Here is an 18,563-nt window from a genome sequence, read left to right on the forward strand (position 1 = left end):
TTGCAGAAGCGGAAGTGTTTAAAGGAACTGCGGTGGCTGTGATTTTTATAAGACCTGTAGAGGCTGTAGTGTTTATAGGACCTGTAGAGGCTGTGATGTTTGTAGGACCCGCAGAAGCTGTGGAGTTTTTAAGACTTGGAGTTGATGTAAAAGCTGTGCGACCGGCAACATTTATATCGATGGTTTGACATTAATTGACTGTGATGAATTATTTTTTCTACTCTTATCTCGATAAAAAATTATAACAATGGGTAACAAGCAGAACAAACTCTTCACTAAATTTGGATTTTTGATCCGGTGAAATCAGAATTAGTGGGAAAGATAAGCACTCCATCAATGACTTTCATTTCAGCCTAAAGGCTAGCATATTGGCTTGCCTTGTGTTGAATACACAGATAGAACAGCGGATAAATTTGTTTCATGAGACAAAAATCATATCATAACAACACAGAAAAGCATGATCATTGGGGGAGTAGTTCCGTTGGAGTGAGATGGATGACACTTTTCCTTCGTTCAAAACATCTTCTGTTACACAAAACGGTTGGTTTTGAATCGGTGTGATAAATAAAACCCAATCCTAAGGTATCTGAATACTTCTTTGAAAGGTCAGCGCTGAATTTATTTTTGGCTCAGCGGAAATGTTTTAAAATGACCTCACCGAAAATGCACAAGATGAAAAAAGAAAATGTTTCCATTCTCCTTTATAGGGAGAAGAGCTGAATTTGTGTTGAGGAAAAGAAAACTAATAAAATAAGTTCACCTTGAGTAGCTGAGGTATCATGATTCCTCGTGAACACGTAAATAAGGAGAAACAACACGAGGAGAACCGGAGGTGAAGTCGTCATTGCAAACGTCAATTCTGTAAAACTAAATATCATTTATTTATTCATTTTGAGTATTGCTTGTTTCTCTCCCGTTTTATTCTACTTAGCTCTGGTCACATATAGAAATGGTGGCTTTTTTTAGTGTTCATTGCTAATTTGTAACTCGTAAATGACATGTGTAAAGAAAATTAATTTTCAATGTGGTCAAGGTCATTCGATTTTACACATACAATTTTATTCTCCCCTTGTTCTATTTTCACTCGTTGCATAACTCCGGCTTGGTTAGTAAATCACCCCACACTTAGATTATGACCCTCACCTTTTTTTTCGAGAAACTCGAAGCATTGGCTCTATTCTGGACCTGTGCAAACGTTTCGTCCCTTAATTCTGGGACTCTGATGATTTTAAAAAGTCTTTCATGAAAGGTTTCGAAGTTCTTTTGTAATTTCAATCGTTATCGCTAACGATTCCTCTGTATATATCATCGCCGTTTTTTATTCCAAGTTCAACACTTGTTATTAACAAATATAACCTTCTGTTTAGCAGAAGGTAGGCATGTGGTGAGATTGGTGTTTTTCCATCGCAGTTAAGGCAAAAATCCCATTAAAATTCTGACCAGGTGAAGACATTAGCAACTTGAATTCACCCACTGATAAGCTCTTTGTAATTCGAGACCAAAAGTTCGCAGTAATTAGAAACTCAAAGTTCGGAATATCCGCAGATTGTACAAGATCAAGATAATATAAATAGTTTATAGTCTCTTAACAAAATGGGAGGTGTTCTGTGAAAGATGGATTGCACGAATAAATGGATTTATCTAAACGATCGAACCTTGAGAAAAAAAATATTTGCGTTTGCGAATTCTTCAGGAAAGAATGACATCTTAACGCAATTACTTTCCTTTTGAACACTAGTTGTAAAACCAAGGGATTTGACGATATCATAGGTCAAATCCTCTCTAGAAGTTAAAACCAAATAAAGGATTTTATTATGAGAATGTAAAATAAAATTAGGCGGGAGATTCAAAGCTGGGAAAGTGCCTGTAAGGTTCTGTGAAATTGCCTCAGAGATTGTTGTGCAGCATGTTTTTAAATTTCTTGCCATGCATATCCTTTAACAAGCACCTTTGATTTCAACTGTGTTCTTTAGGATACCCGAAGACTCATTTGTCGTTTTGAACTCAGAACTACGACACAAAAGTACTGCATTTCTTACAAAGTGTATTAAAGCGTTCTTACCTGCTTTTCGTGTCAGCTGGATTGATCTGGCACCACATTCATCGCCCACCAAATGTTCTAAACAGCCAGTTTTGGGTGCGTTCGGTGTTAATTGAATACCATTATGATCAAACTGCAGCAGCATCATTTTGTAACCGGAGGGTCTCGCCACTAATTAATATCAAGCGTGTTTTCAACAAAAGGCCATATTGACTGTTGGCAGTTGTTCAGTCAAAGAGAGCGAGCAACCAACTGAAACTAGGAACACAATGACAAAGACAACAAAATGTGGCCTTGTTACCGTTGCGAAATAACTACATTTGTTTTCTCTTCATCTTTTCATCTTTCATCTTTCTTCAGCTTTTAAATATCATGACTTTGCAATAATTGCTGAGCCCAATCATCTTCATTTCACCTATTGCTTGTTCCTGCAATAAAAATCAGTTAAAAATCACATCTGTGGTCATACTCGAAAAAAAAACTCAAGGTTTCGGTACAAGAAATTTCGCTCCTTTTACATTGCAAATTTTCCTAACATGTTTTTTAACTTCGGTGGTACGCATTGTAGAAGTATTTGATCTACTCTAAATATTTGCACATCCAAGATCTTTCCATTTTCCTCTCAAGGTATTCCTGAATTTGGGTTCTGATATATACCAGTTAATTTTGTATTCTAAGAACTGTCATCATTTCCCACTATCGGTTAGTTCGTATTTCAAAATGTTTTTATTTTCTCTCAAACCATAAAGGGGCTCTTGTAAACAGCCATATGCTATTTATTTCTCTACCAAATTATAAAAATCTGTCTCTTGGTCGAGGGTCGAGGTAGGAGTCACATAGCTAATCAAGCACAGAGGTGAGCAATTAACGGCATTGATTTTTTAAAGTTAAGAAATCATCAAGATCCAGCCAGTTCACTTTCTGTAGACTGGAAAATGTGTTATGTTGCGCTATTGCCGCTGAATCGATAACCCGTGAGGTAATTTACCTGAATCGAGCATTTCGAAAGTTTTAGTTCATCCAATCAAACCTTCAGATGAAACATCTTCCACACACCCTAACTTGTGGGGTAGTAGAGGGGGAGAAAAACTTAGGCTTCAGGAGTAGCGCTCAGAGGTTAGTCTTTCTTAGCCCTTGTTTTTACCGTCTTTACAAAAAATGTCATCACGTCATCATAACGAACACCACAAAGCACAAAGCGCAGCCCGCCCGCCAAACATCAGCTTTTGTTCTCAGAATAGTCGCTCCGCAGGTACGTGCACTAAAATGATATTAAAAAAAAAATTCATTGGATGTATGGGGGATTAGTTCTCTTAACTTATTTTCTTTTGTATTAATACAATTCGTGCAGCACACTGTATACAGCTCATTAGTATGTTACAGAGATTTGACCCTATCTAAGTGCTGTATGATGCCTGTGGCATGGGACACCAGCACACCAGTAACCATTTCAGTCAAAGGAAGGCTGGGCACCATGTTAGCACGGGACTTCCGGAGGAAATGAATGATGCCTTGAAGCGTCTGATGGACACCTAAATCACAAGATCTGAGGCAAAATGGTCTGGGTTCTCTGTGAGTTCACGAACCTGGATAGATAATTTAGGTACAGAACTCCATGCCCGGTTCGCGGGCCCATTGTTTATTATCACGGACAAATTTGGGAAGGATTTGGTGCCGAACATGTACCACGTAAAAGCCCTTTATTTACCAAAATTTAAATTACTGATACATGATCCTCTCTCAAGAACCTACCCATTATTTTAAAGGGGTGGGGGGGGGGGGGGTGGGTGGGTGTAGGAATTAAATATCACGTTTATTTCGCAGCTTGAGACTTGAAATAGACAATATGGACAACAATTGCAAAAGGCAAAATTGGTTAACAGAATACAAAAATATAAAAACGCTTTGATTTTGACAAGGGGATCGTGGCCAATACAATCTTGGTAAATTTGTGGTTGCCGTGAATGAGATCTAGGGCTAAGCACACCAGTACAAAGCATGCAACCAAGAGGTGGGCAGGAAGAAAAAAAAATGATTCCAAAACATAAACAGAAGATAATTTCGAGGGATCAAATGCAAAAACAAGACATGGCTTAGGTATCTAATACTAACCAGCAGACATGTGAATCATTTTCGTACAATAAGTGCTGTTCTAATTTTCACAAGATCACAGCCAAACTCTTTGATCAATTTTTAGTCGTCTTAATCCTAATATGGTGACATTCGCAGTTGCACATGTTAGCTTTATTATGATAAACCTAGTTGTTACACATATATATTTTAAATTCAGTATGTTTTAAGGCTATTTTCTGTTATAACGTACGTATTTTGAACAAGCTTTCCAGCTCACTAGACGCTACGTGGGAAAATAAACGATTAATTTATGAATTGATTGATTGATTGATTGAAATTTAACCATTCTACAAGGCCATTTGTCAACGCATCTGTGTCATCGATCGAAAAAATAAAGTTAGTTCTGTGCTCAAAAGTCGTACTTGACGGTGGCATATAACATAATACAAGAAATCATGCTAAAATTACCAAGGAGTCAGTGTGAGACTTAAGGCCAACTTTTTGGTATGTTGCAGACACTGGACACCATCTAAGTGCACCGTGATGTCTGTGTGAGACTTGATGCCGACTTGTTGGTATTTTGTAGAAACTGGATACCATCTAAGCGTGCTACGATGTCTGCGTGAGACTTGATGCCAACTTGTTGGTATTTTGTAGAAACTGGACACCATCTAAGTACGCCAAGACGTCTGTGTGAGACTTGATGCCAACTTGTTGGTATGTTGCAGACACTGGACACCATCTAAGTGCGCTATGATGTCTGAATGAGACTTGATGCCAACTTGTTGGTATTTTGTAGAAACTGGATACCATCTAAGTGCGCTCTGATGTCTGTGTGAGATTTGATGCCAACATGTTGGTATGTTGCAGACACAGGACACCATCTTAGTGCGCTATGATGTCTAGTGAGACTTGCTGCCAACTTGTTGGTATGTTGCAGACACTGGGCACCATCTAAGTGCGCCATAATGTCTGTGTGAGATTTAATGCCAACTTGTTGGTATGTTGCAGACACTGGACACCACCTCAGTGCGCCGTGATGTCTGTGTGAGACTTGATATCAACTTGTTGGTATGTTGGAGACACTGGGCACCATCTAAGTGCGCCATGATGTCTGTGTGAGACTTAATGCCAACTTGTTGGTATGTTGCAGACACAGGACACCATCTAAGTGCGCCATAATGTCTGTGTGAGATTTAATGCCAACTTGTTGGTATGTTGCAGACACTGGACACCACCTCAGTGCGCCGTGATGTCTGTGTGAGACTTGATATCAACTTGTTGGTATGTTGGAGACACTGGGCACAATCTAAGTGCGCCATGATGTCTGTGTGAGACTTGATGCCAACTTGTTGGTATGTTGCAGACACAGGACACCATCTTAGTGCGCTATGATGTCTAGTGAGACTTGCTGCCAACTTGTGGGTATGTTGCAGACACTGGAAACCATCTAAGTGCGCGAAGATGTCTCTGTGAGACTCGATATCAACTTGTTGGTATGTTGCAGACACTGGGCACCATCTAAGTGCGCCATGATGTCTGTGTGAGACTTGATGCCAACTTGTTGGCATGTTGCAGACACAGGACACCATCTTAGTGCGCTATGATGTCTAGTGAGACTTGCTACCAACTTGTTGGTATGTTGCAGATACTGGGCACCATCTAAGTGCGCCATGATGTCTGTGTGAGACTTGATGCCAACTTGTTGGTATGTTGCAGACACAGGACACCATCTTAGTGCGCTATGATGTCTAGTGAGACTTGCTACCAACTTGGTGGTATGTTGCAGACACTGGATACCATCTCAGTGCGCCGTGATGTCTGTGTGAGACTTGATGCCAGCTTGTTGGTATGTTGCAGACACCGGACACCATGTAAGTGCGCCATGATGTCTGTGTGAGACTCGATATCAACGTATTGGTATGTTGCAGACACTGGACACAATCTAAGTGCGCCGTGTTGTCTGTGTGAGACTTGACGCCAACTTGTTGATATGTTGCAGACACAGGACACCATCTTAGTGCGCTATGATGTCTAGTGAGACTTGCTGCCAACTTGTTGGTATGTTGCAGACACTGGGCACCATCTAAGTGCGCCATAATGTCTGTGTGAGATTTAATGCCAACTTGTTGGTATGTTGCAGACATTGGACACCACCTCAGTGCGCCGTGATGTCTGTGTGAGACTTGATATCAACTTGTAGGTATGTTGGAGACACTGGGCACAATCTAAGTGCGCCATGATGTCTGTGTGAGACTTGATGCCAACTTGTTGGTATGTTGCAGACACAGGACACCATCTTAGTGCGCTATGATGTCTAGTGAGACTTGCTACCAACTTGTGGGTATGTTTCAGACACTGGAAACCATCTACGTGCGCGAAGATGTCTCTGTGAGACTCGATATCAACTTGTTGGTATGTTGCAGACACTGGGCACCATCTAAGTGCGCCATGATGTCTGTGTGAGACTTGATGCCAACTTGTTGGTATGTTGCAGACACAGGACACCATCTCAGTGCGCTATGATGTCTAGTGAGACTTGCTACCAACTTGTTGGTATGTTGCAGACACTGGACACCATCTCAGTGCGCCTTGATGTCTGTGTGAGACTTGATGCCAGCTTGTTGGTATGTTGCAGACACTGGACACCATGTAAGTGCGCCATGATGTCTGTGTGAGACTCGATATCAACGTATTGGTATGTTGCAGACACTGGACACCATCTAAGTGCGCCATGATGTCTGTGTGGGACTTGATGCCAACTTTTCGGTATGTTGCAGACACACGAAACACCATCTAAGTGGGCCATGATGCCTGTGTGAAACTTGATGCCAACTTGTTGGCATGTTGCAGACAAAGGGCACCATCTAAGTGCGCCATGATGTCTCTGTGAGACTCGAAATCAACTTGTTGGTATGTTGCAGACACTGGGCACCATCTAAGTGCGCCATGATGTCTGTGTGAGATTTAATGCCAACTTGTTGGTATGTTGCAGACACTGGACACCACCTAAGTGCGCTATGATGTCTGTGTGAGACTTGATGCCAACTTGTTGGTGTGTTGCAGATACTGGGCACCATCTAAGTGCGCCATGATGTCTCTGTGAGACTCGATATTAACTTGTCGGTATGTTGCAGACACTGGGCACCATCTAAGTGCGCCATGATGTCTCTGTGAGATTGGATTTTAGCTTGTTGGTATGTTGCAGACAGTGGGCACAATCTAAGTGCGCTGTGATGTTTGTGTGAGACTTGATGCCAACTTGTTGGTATGTTGCAGACACTGGACACATTCTAAGTGCGCCGTGTTGTCTGTGTGAGACTTGATGCCAACTTGTTGGTATGTTGCAGACACTAGACATCATCTAAATGCAGTATGATGTCTGTGTGAGACTGGATCTCAGCTTGTTGGTATATTGCAGATATTGAGCACCTTCTAAGTGCGCTCATGGGCAATACATACAGACCATATCAAGAAATCTTTTGTACAGAAAGTGGGCGCATTAAAAAGAACGGAGAAGCTTCCTGTCAAAGTGCTGGAGGAAATTTACTTCAAATCTATTGTACCAGCAGTAACTTATGGTATTGTGTTGTGGGAAACTGCAGTTACCTTATTATGAACTCTTTAAACCTTGTTCAAGCGAGAGCTGCACGAGTTATCCACCAGGATAAAAAGTCTTGAAAAGCTAAATTGGTTGCCAATTTCTTATACGTATAAAAGAAGACTCCTTCTCCTGATGCATGATATTTTATATGATAAAGTCTTATATCCCCCTTTTAATTTGAAGTTAGTCAACAGGCCATCACGCAGGAGAGGGTTACAGATTGAAATCCCCAGGGTGGAGTACGAAGTGGGAAAGGAATCAGCATAATACAAAGGCCCTGTAATCTGGAATTTTATCACTAGGTTGGTAAATTTTAATGCAAACGTTCAAAAAGACAGTTTAAAAAAAATTTTACGTAGACTCTCACAAAACATAAACAGCTTCTCATTCGAAGCACCCATGATAGCTATGAAAGGCCGAGATTTTGTATATTTTAAAGTATTAGTACACTGTACAGAAATTTCTAGATTAGTTTGTAACTTTTATTTGTCAATAAACCTCATTTTACTGACTTGTACTGAACTGTAATACCATAGAGTGATTTTACAAATTTTTTCGTTCATTTCATATTTTATTAGTTAATTGTAGGTCCACATCAGCCTGATGGCTGCCACTTTTGTAACCTGCATCACTAGGTAAAACGATGGATTGATTGATTGATGTGGTGTACACTATTTGCCAACTTGTTGGTTTGTTTGAGACATTGGGCATCATCCAAGTGTACCATGGGTCAAGCAGAGGCTAAAGTCTCATCTATCAACGACACTCGCTCCTCACCTGTATTTACCTTCTTGAATGCTGAGTTTGTCACCACAAACATGACTGTGACAGCTAGGAGGATGAGTGTGACACTCAACGAATTACCCAATTTTCCTACAGGTGGTAGTTTTGAGTAACTGCAAAAGTTAAGAGTGTAAATATCATCACATTAATGTATTACAATGTCCTGAATGCTACGCGTTCTGTGATAGCCATTTTTCAATGATCTTTACTTTGCCAAAAAAAAAAAAAAGAAATGTTTTGAAAAGATTCGCGCGATTTCGTCAAAGTTAGCAAGTTAAGGATTGGTCTAAAGAAAATTAACCATTAGAGGACTGTACCCCTTCGGTGTCAGCGAAAACATCTGTACTTGAATCATTAAAGCTACTAAAATTGTCAGTTTACAAGTACTCACTTGGGGTCGAAAGAAAGCTTTTCATTCACTCCCAATAGGCAACTGCCGATGGCCATCATAAAAATAAACACCCCAAAGAACACATGTACTTTCAGGTAAGCTGCACGAAGACCATCAGGCAACTTGGGGAAAAGAAAGCTCACAAAACCAGCAAGAATCTGGGGAGTAAAAGATGACTACAATAGAGAAAATAAAATGATATGCTCTATGAATCTAACAATTACAGAACTACGTTCTCCTATCTCGTCAAACGGTCGTCAAGTGGTCAAATGTCAGAAAGTAACCGGTTTTAGCTTAAAAAAAACCATGTACAGCCATTTAAAGAATAAGTAAGCTCTAAAACCATACTTTTATATCTGCATGCAACAGTTGACTATATGTCAAGGATGGCTCTTGAGAAAGACGATTTTAGAAGGTTTTTAGCAATCTGGAAATTTCGTGTTACAGGAAATTGGGTCGCGGCGCGCATTGCATCAAGGATGAAAATGAGCCTTTAAGCCAGGGTATCCTGTCGATTTACTATTCTGCTTTGAGCTTTATCAAAAATGTTTTATGGTTTTAAAATTTCGATACGGACTGGTTTTTGTGGTTGTTTATAATTCCAGTAAGACAACTTGGCCCTAACTAAGCCCGCCACCTGGCCATATGAACGTTTGCACATGCACAGACGTTTAACCGCTGTTTTGCCTCGATGAGGAGAAAGAAAATGGCTTTGGATAACTGACCTGACAACCGAAGAGGATGACAGTAGACAATCCACACCAGCTATGTACGCTGTAGAGATTAGAATAGCCCATATGGTTGTGGAAGTCAAACACAGCCTTAACACCCCAGACTGCGATTCCAAACGTCACTAGCTGAAGACCAAAATGAACCAGCTTTACATAGAATTTGTTTTGGTGACTTAAGACTCTGAATACAATCATGGCTGGAACAAAAGGATAAAAAATCTACTGAGCTCCTTTAGATTGTTGTGGTAGCCAGATGAACTTCTCATAATGGCGTATGTGTTCTTTAATCAAAGGTCTTTCATAAACCTAGAATGAGTTGCAAAGTTTCGACACCAGTTACTTATTTTGAATTATTTCTAAACCTTTTATTTACCTCCCCCTCTCTCCCATTTCAAGTAAAAGTTTTTGTCCTGAGAGGCGCACAGATTACCGAGAGCGAAGCTCAAGGAAAACTATGAGTTTCTAAGAAGAGATGATGTCCAAGGACAAAGATATGAGTACGTACAGCTTCGAGCCAAACAGAGGTTATTATCTCAACCATCGGAACATTTTTTTTGCAGTGATCGGAACAAAACGTTTCACTAAGGGCATATCACAAATACTCCCCTGTTTTAGAAGGTGCATATTCGAAAAAATAACACGTTTATGTTAATCGCAAAGAATATGAAATATCTGATGGTTTACAAATTTTCAACGTAATGAGCTCAGATAAGTTTGATGGTTATTTACGTCTTCCACCATGAAATTGTCGGTTAAAAGAGGTCGTATCGTCGCGAAGTCTCATTCCCGGCTGTTCTTTGGGGTGTCACGCAGTGATCTTTCAGTATTGCGTGACATCACAAAGCCCGAGTTCCACAGTAAACCGACCTCTTTAGTTTGTATGTTTTGTTTAGCCATTTCAGGTCTCAAGGGAATTCCCTTCTTCATGTTACTGTAAATGAGACGTACATAAACAAGTATGTAAGAGGAAATTTGAAGGGAAAGTTCTCTAGAATATTATCACATGACCTGAAAATACAGGCTAAAGAGGCTTTGAGCGGCGCGAACGAGTTACCGATGTACCAAAGAAGATTGGAAAGCAGTCAGGCAGGTAGAGCTACAGTAATAACCCGCGTGTAAGAACCTGAATTTTTCAATTTAGCCTAAATAGGTTCTTATATAAATGGTACTTAAAGGAAATTTAGCCTAAACAGGTTCTTAAATAGGTTCTTAAATTTGCATATGTATTTCATCGGAATATATTGTATATATATTGCAAATACAGTATCATCTCATAATAAATCATTTATAATGTACCATGTAGAGCAATGCCTATTCTGACAGTTCAGTGCAGATACAGTAAAACTATATGTTCTTAACAAAACATAACAGTTTAATCAGTTAGTTATTAGTTTCTGCCAAGACACTTTTACAGCAACCCAACTGATAAGAACCTAACTTAAAATTTTAGGCTAAATAGGTTCTTATGTAGAGGGGGCTTAAAATGAGAATTTTAGCCTAACAGGTTCTTAAAACCCAGGTTCTTATAAGCGGGTTATTACTGTACTTCCTGCTTTTCAAACTGCCTGCGAACATCCATAAGTCGATAAACGCTAAGCGAGGACATGTTTTTTTTTGCAGTGCGCACTATCTCCCGTCTTAATATGCGCTCTCGTCGATTACCTTGTTAATTACAACATGCATGGTAACCTCTGCATCGGGAGTATTTAACAAAAAGAGAAGCCTTGACTGTGCTCTGTTCTGTTGTAAAGCACCCAGGAAGCGGTTAGAGCACAAAAGAAGTGTAGGGAGAAACACTCGACTACGTCTCGTGTTTCTCTCCAATTCTTGAGTACTTTAGCCGTTTCCTAAGTGCTTTACAACATAACAGAGCACAGTCAAGGCTTCTCTATTTGTTTTATAATAAAGAATCCGTTAAATTCCCCACGCATTACTTTCAATTTTCAAAACAAATGTTTAATTCCAAAGCGAACAACAGTGTCGTCACATGCTCTATACTCTCAGAGAGCACGCTACAATAAGCCAATTAGAATCCTTGTCATAATAGTTCAAATAATCTGTTTGCAGTGACTGAATGTGGCTTTCCACACAACGCACCGGAAAGGACATGAGAGCAAGCTCTTGGTTGTTCACTCGAAGAGCGGCCGATGTAATTTCTGAGGCTTGTTTCACTACGATGACCGGAGATCGCCGTGATGAGCTAGCCGCGTTGGACCTCAGCATGATCACGGTCGCTCTGACACTGTCATGATTGGTATGAATCTTATCAGTTATGCCACTTTGGCTATATTTTTTCATCATTTCTGCTTTGCTTTTGAACACGAAACTACATAAACTACACGAGTGTTAGCTGTGTTTGATTTCTATTGCCGTACGCAAGCTTGCAATCTAACTGAGTGTGAAAACCATGAAAACTTTAACTGTCCATTTCGTTTTCTCTTTGAGGATTTTCGTCTCTGCTTACGTTATAATAACATCAATTACGGCACCTGGCATGTTTGCAAACCTTTGTTTGGTTGTTCTGTTGTTATTTGTTGACTCCGAAATTCACTTTCAATTAGGAAAAAAAACTAGAGAAAAGTCACGGAAAAGGGCGGACATGGTACAATTTGGCAGATGGCGTGACAGCCTTAGCTAAGCTCTATGCTCTATACTCTCCTAGAGCACGCTCTTTCAACCAATGACAACGCACGTTTCATCCTAAATTTATTATAATTAACAAATAGAGAAGCTTTTTAGATATATGAAAATTCACATATTTGCACTGCGGTGGAAAGATGAAATTAGAAGATCCTCGCAGCTAAGAAGCCTTGACCGTGCTCTGTTCTGTTGTAAAGCACGCAGGAAGCGGCTAGAGCACGAAAGAAGTGTAGAGGGAAACACGAGAAGTAGTCTAGTGTGTCTCCCTACTTCTTGAGTGCTCTAGCCGCTTCCTAAGTGCTTTAAAACAGAACAGAGCACAGTCGAGGGTCCTCTATTTGTTTTATAATAGAGAATCCGTCAAATTCCCCAAGAATTGCTTTCAATTTTCAAAACAAACCTTTTTTCCAAAGCGAACAACAACGTCGTCAGCATGCTCTATACTCTCATAAAGCACGCTACAATAAGCCAATCAGAATCCCTGTTGGAATGGTTCAAATAATCTGATTGGCTGTACAAGACTAGAGCTGTCAAAATGTCAAACCATCAAATTTCAGAAGTTTCACATTCTGCAATAGTTTACAGACCAAAATAGTTCGGCGTGTCGAATTTAACACTTTTGTCTGAAGTTTTTTAGTTTCTAATACAGAATCTGAAAGTGAAATGTTCGGTGAAATTCGGCCGAATTATAGCTCACAAAAACACGCCAGTATTTCATATGACAAGTGGAAAACAAACACTTCAAGGCAATGACAGCACGTGTTATATCCAAACTTCATTATAATTAAAATTAGCGAACATAATTATGCAATAATCCAAAATTAAAATTAAAACCTGCCTACGATTACAATTTTTTTTTATCAATTTATTGGCTCTTTTCACAACAGTCAAGCCAAAGCCAGAGGCTTAACCGGCTCATGGCAAGCAGAGGAAAAAGATTTACATAGGAGGAAAGCAAGACTTTAAAGTAAATCGCAAGAGCAAAACATAGCACGAAAACTTACATAATGAAGTCCACTGACAACAAACAAAGCGGCAGTAATGCTTCAGTTAAGCTTTAAAGAAACTTACCTTCGCTATAGAGAAATACCATGCTAATCACCATGCAAAGAGGATGGTAGTTAAACTCGTGAGCTGTCCCATCCCAAGCGAATCCCCCGAGGTATTTCACTATCCATGTACCGGTCAGTGCTACCGCCAACATCCCTAAAATTATAACTGCACCAACCGATAAGGAAAACACAATTATAGAACGCATGGAAGATGTGCGATGTTGATCACCTGGAGCCATACTACAATGTTGTTCACTTCGCCGCTTAGAGTTTAGGTTAGGGCACGTTTGTTTGGGTCACTTTGGAAAATTCGGTAATTCTAACCGTATTTGAGTGTTGTCGATTCTTTTCAGTTTCCATTCAGCGGAAGTAGGAAAAAGCATGTGACAAACAACGAATAGCCCCCTGTAGGGAGGGGTAAGGTAGGCGCTATCTCCTCATTCAATGAATAGAAAGTCACTCTCAGACGTTTTCTTGGACTGATTAAGTAAGGGCAAAGCAGATGAACTAATACCAAGCATAATGACCCTAAATCACCCAAGAAATTCACACGATGCAAAAGAACAACCACTTGAGCGGGTAAATTTGTCCTTATTCAGAGCTGATCCAGATCTATTTAATAATGTTGAGAGCACGACTGTTCATTCCCATGCAAATCTTTTTGCTTCACGCGTTGCGCAACGTGAAAATATTTGCTTATGAGCTGTCCATCGTCGAGATGTTGATCACGTTGGTGTAGATCAATAATTAGCAAAAGAGAGATGCTTTTTGCTTTTACGGCAAAAAATTAAAAGTTTGGCCAATTTACGGATAATGGTCAATATGGTTCCATTGTTGTCACCTGTAATTTTTTAACGATTAATTTTTTTTGCGACTATCGGTTAAAGAGGGGGGTATTGGGGCCTATTAGAAACCGCAAAGCCGTAGTTAAAATCATCCAATACCGAAAAACCGAAAAACCGAAAAAAAATTCGATCAAAACCGAAAACCGCAGGCAAAACTGTCGAAACCGATACATTTTCATATCCCAGTTATTAAAACCCTGATCGATCCAATACAGTGGTGACAAGTGGAGCGTACAGAGTAAACTACACTAATTTCGTTACAGGATTTATGAATGCCATGGACTTGGCATTCGTATTTTCTAGTATCTGCTTATATTAACAGCTGCACTCTCGAGAACCTCGAGCGTGGTCTCTGCAGACTCAGCAGCTGGTAGGGGAGCCTTATTAAATTAAGGAAATTCGCACAAAAGTCCTCTTTAGAATTGCAATTTTGCAGTCGCTAAAAGCTATAGCTCTGGAAAGTTTCATCGAAAATCCCTAATCTAACATTTCGTTTGCGAACTAAGACCTGAAAGTTTGGAGATTCTATTGGAATGTTGAATCAATCAGTCACGTGTGGCCTGTGACTTGGTCACCAACTTCGAGGTGGCATTGATAAAGAAACTCTGGCAATGTTCCGTGCTTAGCCGTACCCTACGTGTAGCTGTACCCTCCCCCCATGGCAACGTCTTCTTCATAACATTCGTATAAATGATATATCAAAATGAATCAAGTTACGGAAAGGGGATGCAAATGTTTTAATTCTATCATTCAGAAGCTAATGAACAAGTTATCAAACCCTCTGTAGTTGCCAAAGGCTCAATCTGGTGTTGAACTGAAAGAATCCTTGGCTGTTAGCACAATTATTATACATTCTAATTATCATTTTCTGCATCCTACATCCCCGAGTTCACCATCGTGTCACTTTAATTTGCTTATAAGAAAAGTTCTTTCAGGAGCTTAACTACAGTGTTTCTTTCCCTGTTTTCATACGCTACGCAGCCCTCAATTTACGTCCCCTCTTCACTGATTGTCAGGATAAACCACATCGTATCCTATGCTGAAGACAGATTTCCTCATTTCCTTTTTGTTACTAGTAGTAAATAAGTAGACCAAGAAGCGAGTTTAACATGGCAAATGTTCGAATCCAGGCTGATTTCATGCGAGCCGAACTTGCGGGCTAAGGACTCCAGCAAATCACAAGACTGAGATGACATAAAGTAAATACGGAGGGGAGAAGACATAAATTAAGTGAATGAGTCTCTTTACTTCTTCTTGGGAGCAGTTGTTGGGTTTTCATTTCCTTCTGGTGGCGACACGTTTCTCGATACATTTTTATGGAAGTAGAGGCAACGTAAAAGTTTCATTTAATCAGAGAAAGGGCAAGAGTTGAGCTAAAAAGTGCACTGAAAAAAAAGCCCCAAAAATGAACGAAATAATCCACAACATTGTCACTGCGATTTCGATTTTTCTCTCAGTAATAATATTTAAGTACTTCACCGTAAATATTTGATCGCAATTAATCTCTCGAACGTAACCAACACTAAATGAAGCAGAGAAGAGATTCATGAACAAGATCCACAAAGAAATGGAGAGAAAGATTTCAATTCTCTCGCTGTTTCCGTCACCAAGTAACTGGAATATTTTCTCCAGGACAAACGATGGTTGCACTATGAGACCAGTTAATGCATCAGTCACCGCTAGTGCTTAATAGCCCAACAAGATGTTGCTGTTGGTTCGGAGTCATGCACTTGTTTTCACAGCCATTATTACCTGCAAGTTAAGCACAATTGTGAAGGGATAAGCGATGCTATTAATAATGATTATCATGACAAAATTAAAGTACACTTGCGTTGCCTTCCGAGCTGGTCATAGTTGTGGCATTTGCAAAATCAAGCTCGAAGAAGTTGGTCAGTTCGATTGGCATAAATAATAAAGGTGAACGGATCAACTCATCCTGTTGAATCGCAACTGTAATATTGAATTTGATAATCCACCACTTTGGTGAATGCTACCGTGACCACTTGAAAATTTCCACGCATGAATCACATAAATTGTAAGCCAGTTCGTTAAGCCGATTTGTGAATATACAGGTGATTCTTGTAGTTATTTATTATATATGACAAAATTGTAATCATATAATGAAAGGAGTCTGCCAATCAAGCATCGTCCTGCAGCGATCAGACTTTCCACTACCCCACCTGCTCAAGAATATGTAAATCCAGCATTGGACTCATCAGTCATCAGAGGGCATGCCGCCCCCAGTAAGGACTTTCTTCCCACTGATCGTCGGACTACGAAGAATCTGCCATTATCATCATCATCATTTATTATAGAACCAACTTTTAGAACAATTTCAGGCTATCACCTTCAGCGGTAGCCATCTTTGAGAGATCATGACATCACCTCACGCGATTTTCTTAACTTCACAGAAATACTCCGCTATTAACAGGCAACTTTTCTTAAAATTCGAATTCGAATTTGATATACCACTAATTCAGAAGGCACCTGTTTTCTATCTAATTTTCCTATTTAGTCTTGAACCCTTTACACCATATCATCAGTATGCATATTCTCCATACTGGTCTCTATACATTTCCTAATGTGCTTGCAAGGAGAATTTGTTTCACAATCAAGAGGTTCTTCAGTTAATTATCATTTCCTTTATTCTCATAACCTTGATGTTTGATTCATGGGTGATATTGAAAGGAGAAATCAGATGCTGGTCACTCTCATTTTGAGAGGTCTTTTGAGCGGCGATATGGTTCTTGGTGATTCCAAGACTGTCTTCTGCCCTTAATTAGGTTTTAAATTTTCTCTGCAACAGACCTTGGTACATCCGTAACTTTTTTGGTTTTAAAGACTCAACTTATAACTTAAGAAGTTGTGTTGTTAATATTAGCATGCCAAGGTTTAATCTTAACTGGATGAAGAACTCTTTCACTTACCAAGCCGCTTAAATCTGGAAATCACTTGAACCCGATTTAAGGAAAGGAGAACTATCCATGTTTGCGACGTCGATTAAGAAGAAATCATTTAATTCCATTTCTTATTTCATTTTATTGTAGCGTTTTTTATCTGGTATACTAGAATCAGCTTTTATATTTTCCATTCTTATTTACAGCAATTTTTAGACATCTTAATCCTAATATAGTGACATTCGCAGTTGTACATGTTAGCTTTTTTATGATAAACCTACGTTGTTATAGATATGTAACATATTTTTAATTCTGCATGTTTTAGGGCCATTTTACGTTATAACGTACGTATTTTGAACGAGCTTTCCAGCTCACTGGACGCTACGTGGGTAAATAAACGATTTATTGATGGATTGATTAACTGATTGAAATTTGTTTCGTTATAAAAATGACTTTAAATTTGATTTCGCCTAAAACTCCTGGGATACCGTGCGTCATCTGCCAATAACTATTCTATTAGGCCATTTGTCAACGCATCTATGGCATCGATCGAAAATAAAGTTAGTTTTGTGCTCAAAAGTCGTGTTTGACGGTGGCATATTACATAATACAAGAAATCATGCCACAATTACCTACAACTCAATTTTTCTATAAATGTAGAGAACAATGCTTGTCATCTCGAAAGTTTATTTCGCTGGCGCACAAGTGTTCTCTTTTCGTTTGATAATACGAATTTGAATTCAGTTATCATTTTTCAGTCTCAGTAGCTATTAGTGAGAAATATCTAGTGAGTTTTCTCAGATCTTCCGCTCTTTATTTCTTTCCACTTTAAATGAATGACTATCGTTAACAAATTATCTGTTAGTAAATCTGAAATGAATTTGTCACAAAGGCCGACCAAAACACCAATTACAGTTGTAAGCGTCCGCATTACGTAATCGTCTATGTTCGTGCTTTTTGCCTAGTTTTCACTTTCTTGTACCTTTGGTTGCCTTGATCCGTCTCACATTCTGTGCTTTACTTGTTTTGTATGTTAGGTCTTATTTTGCATTTTGTATGTCTTGACTTGAATATAGTTATTGCTTTGGGGAGTTCTACGTCTGTTGAAGTCTAGTGTAGCAGCAGCGTGTTCCAGTCACAACCCTCCTTTGCCGCTTTGCTTCGCTTTTTTTTTTTTGTGTGTCGATTCGTTTGTCACTGATGGTAAAAATAAATAGAGCACGTAAAGACATATGTGATAACAGCGGTATATCAATTTCGGAAGGTTGTAATTATCATCTGATCATTGGTCCATAAAGAATTTTCTATAGATTAATCATCAAATTGCTGGCCTATCAGAAATTCTCTGCGACTCGCAAAGCGACGTTAAAATTCAAGGGGAGACTACAAAATATAAGATAGGGTACAAATAAAAACACGAAAGAGCCACAAAAGAAACTAAGAAGGAGCAAGAATGGCTTAGGATGGAGAAGGTTGACATGAGCTATAAATGACAACAAAAATCTT

General features: G+C 39.4%; 1 protein-coding gene across 1 annotated transcript; it reads right to left on the minus strand.

Annotated features, from left to right (window-relative positions):
• Positions 1-8,178: 8,178 nt before the first annotated feature.
• LOC149039643 (transmembrane ascorbate-dependent reductase CYB561-like) lies at positions 8,179-13,721 on the minus strand. The gene is made up of 4 exons (XM_089183520.1): positions 13,335-13,721; positions 9,618-9,820; positions 8,893-9,050; positions 8,179-8,614 (listed from the first exon to the last, which is right to left on the minus strand). Exons 1-4 carry the CDS (start codon positions 13,552-13,554, stop codon positions 8,449-8,451), a joined length of 747 nt encoding a protein of 248 aa, XP_089039646.1. The 5' UTR covers positions 13,555-13,721; the 3' UTR covers positions 8,179-8,448.
• Between the last annotated feature and the right edge of the window lie 4,842 nt (positions 13,722-18,563).

The sequence above is a fragment of the Pocillopora damicornis genome, chromosome 9 (assembly GCF_964200805.1).
Source record: "Pocillopora damicornis chromosome 9, jaPocDami1.2, whole genome shotgun sequence".
In the NCBI taxonomy this organism is placed as follows: Eukaryota; Metazoa; Cnidaria; class Anthozoa; order Scleractinia; family Pocilloporidae; genus Pocillopora; species Pocillopora damicornis.

What these genes read in the sequence shown, in the direction of transcription:
- LOC149039643 (XM_089183520.1), bottom strand. Translation starts at nt 13,554, where the DNA reads ATGGCTCCAGGTGATCAACATCGCACATCTTCCATGCGTTCTATAATT. An exon ending in GGTATTTCTCTATAGCGAAG is followed by an intron (nt 9,821 to 13,334) that starts GTAAGTTTCTTT and finishes CTTTTGTTCCAG; the next exon opens with CCATGATTGTATTCAGAGTC. An exon ending in TCATCCTCTTCGGTTGTCAG is followed by an intron (nt 9,051 to 9,617) that starts GTCAGTTATCCA and finishes TTTACTCCCCAG; the next exon opens with ATTCTTGCTGGTTTTGTGAG.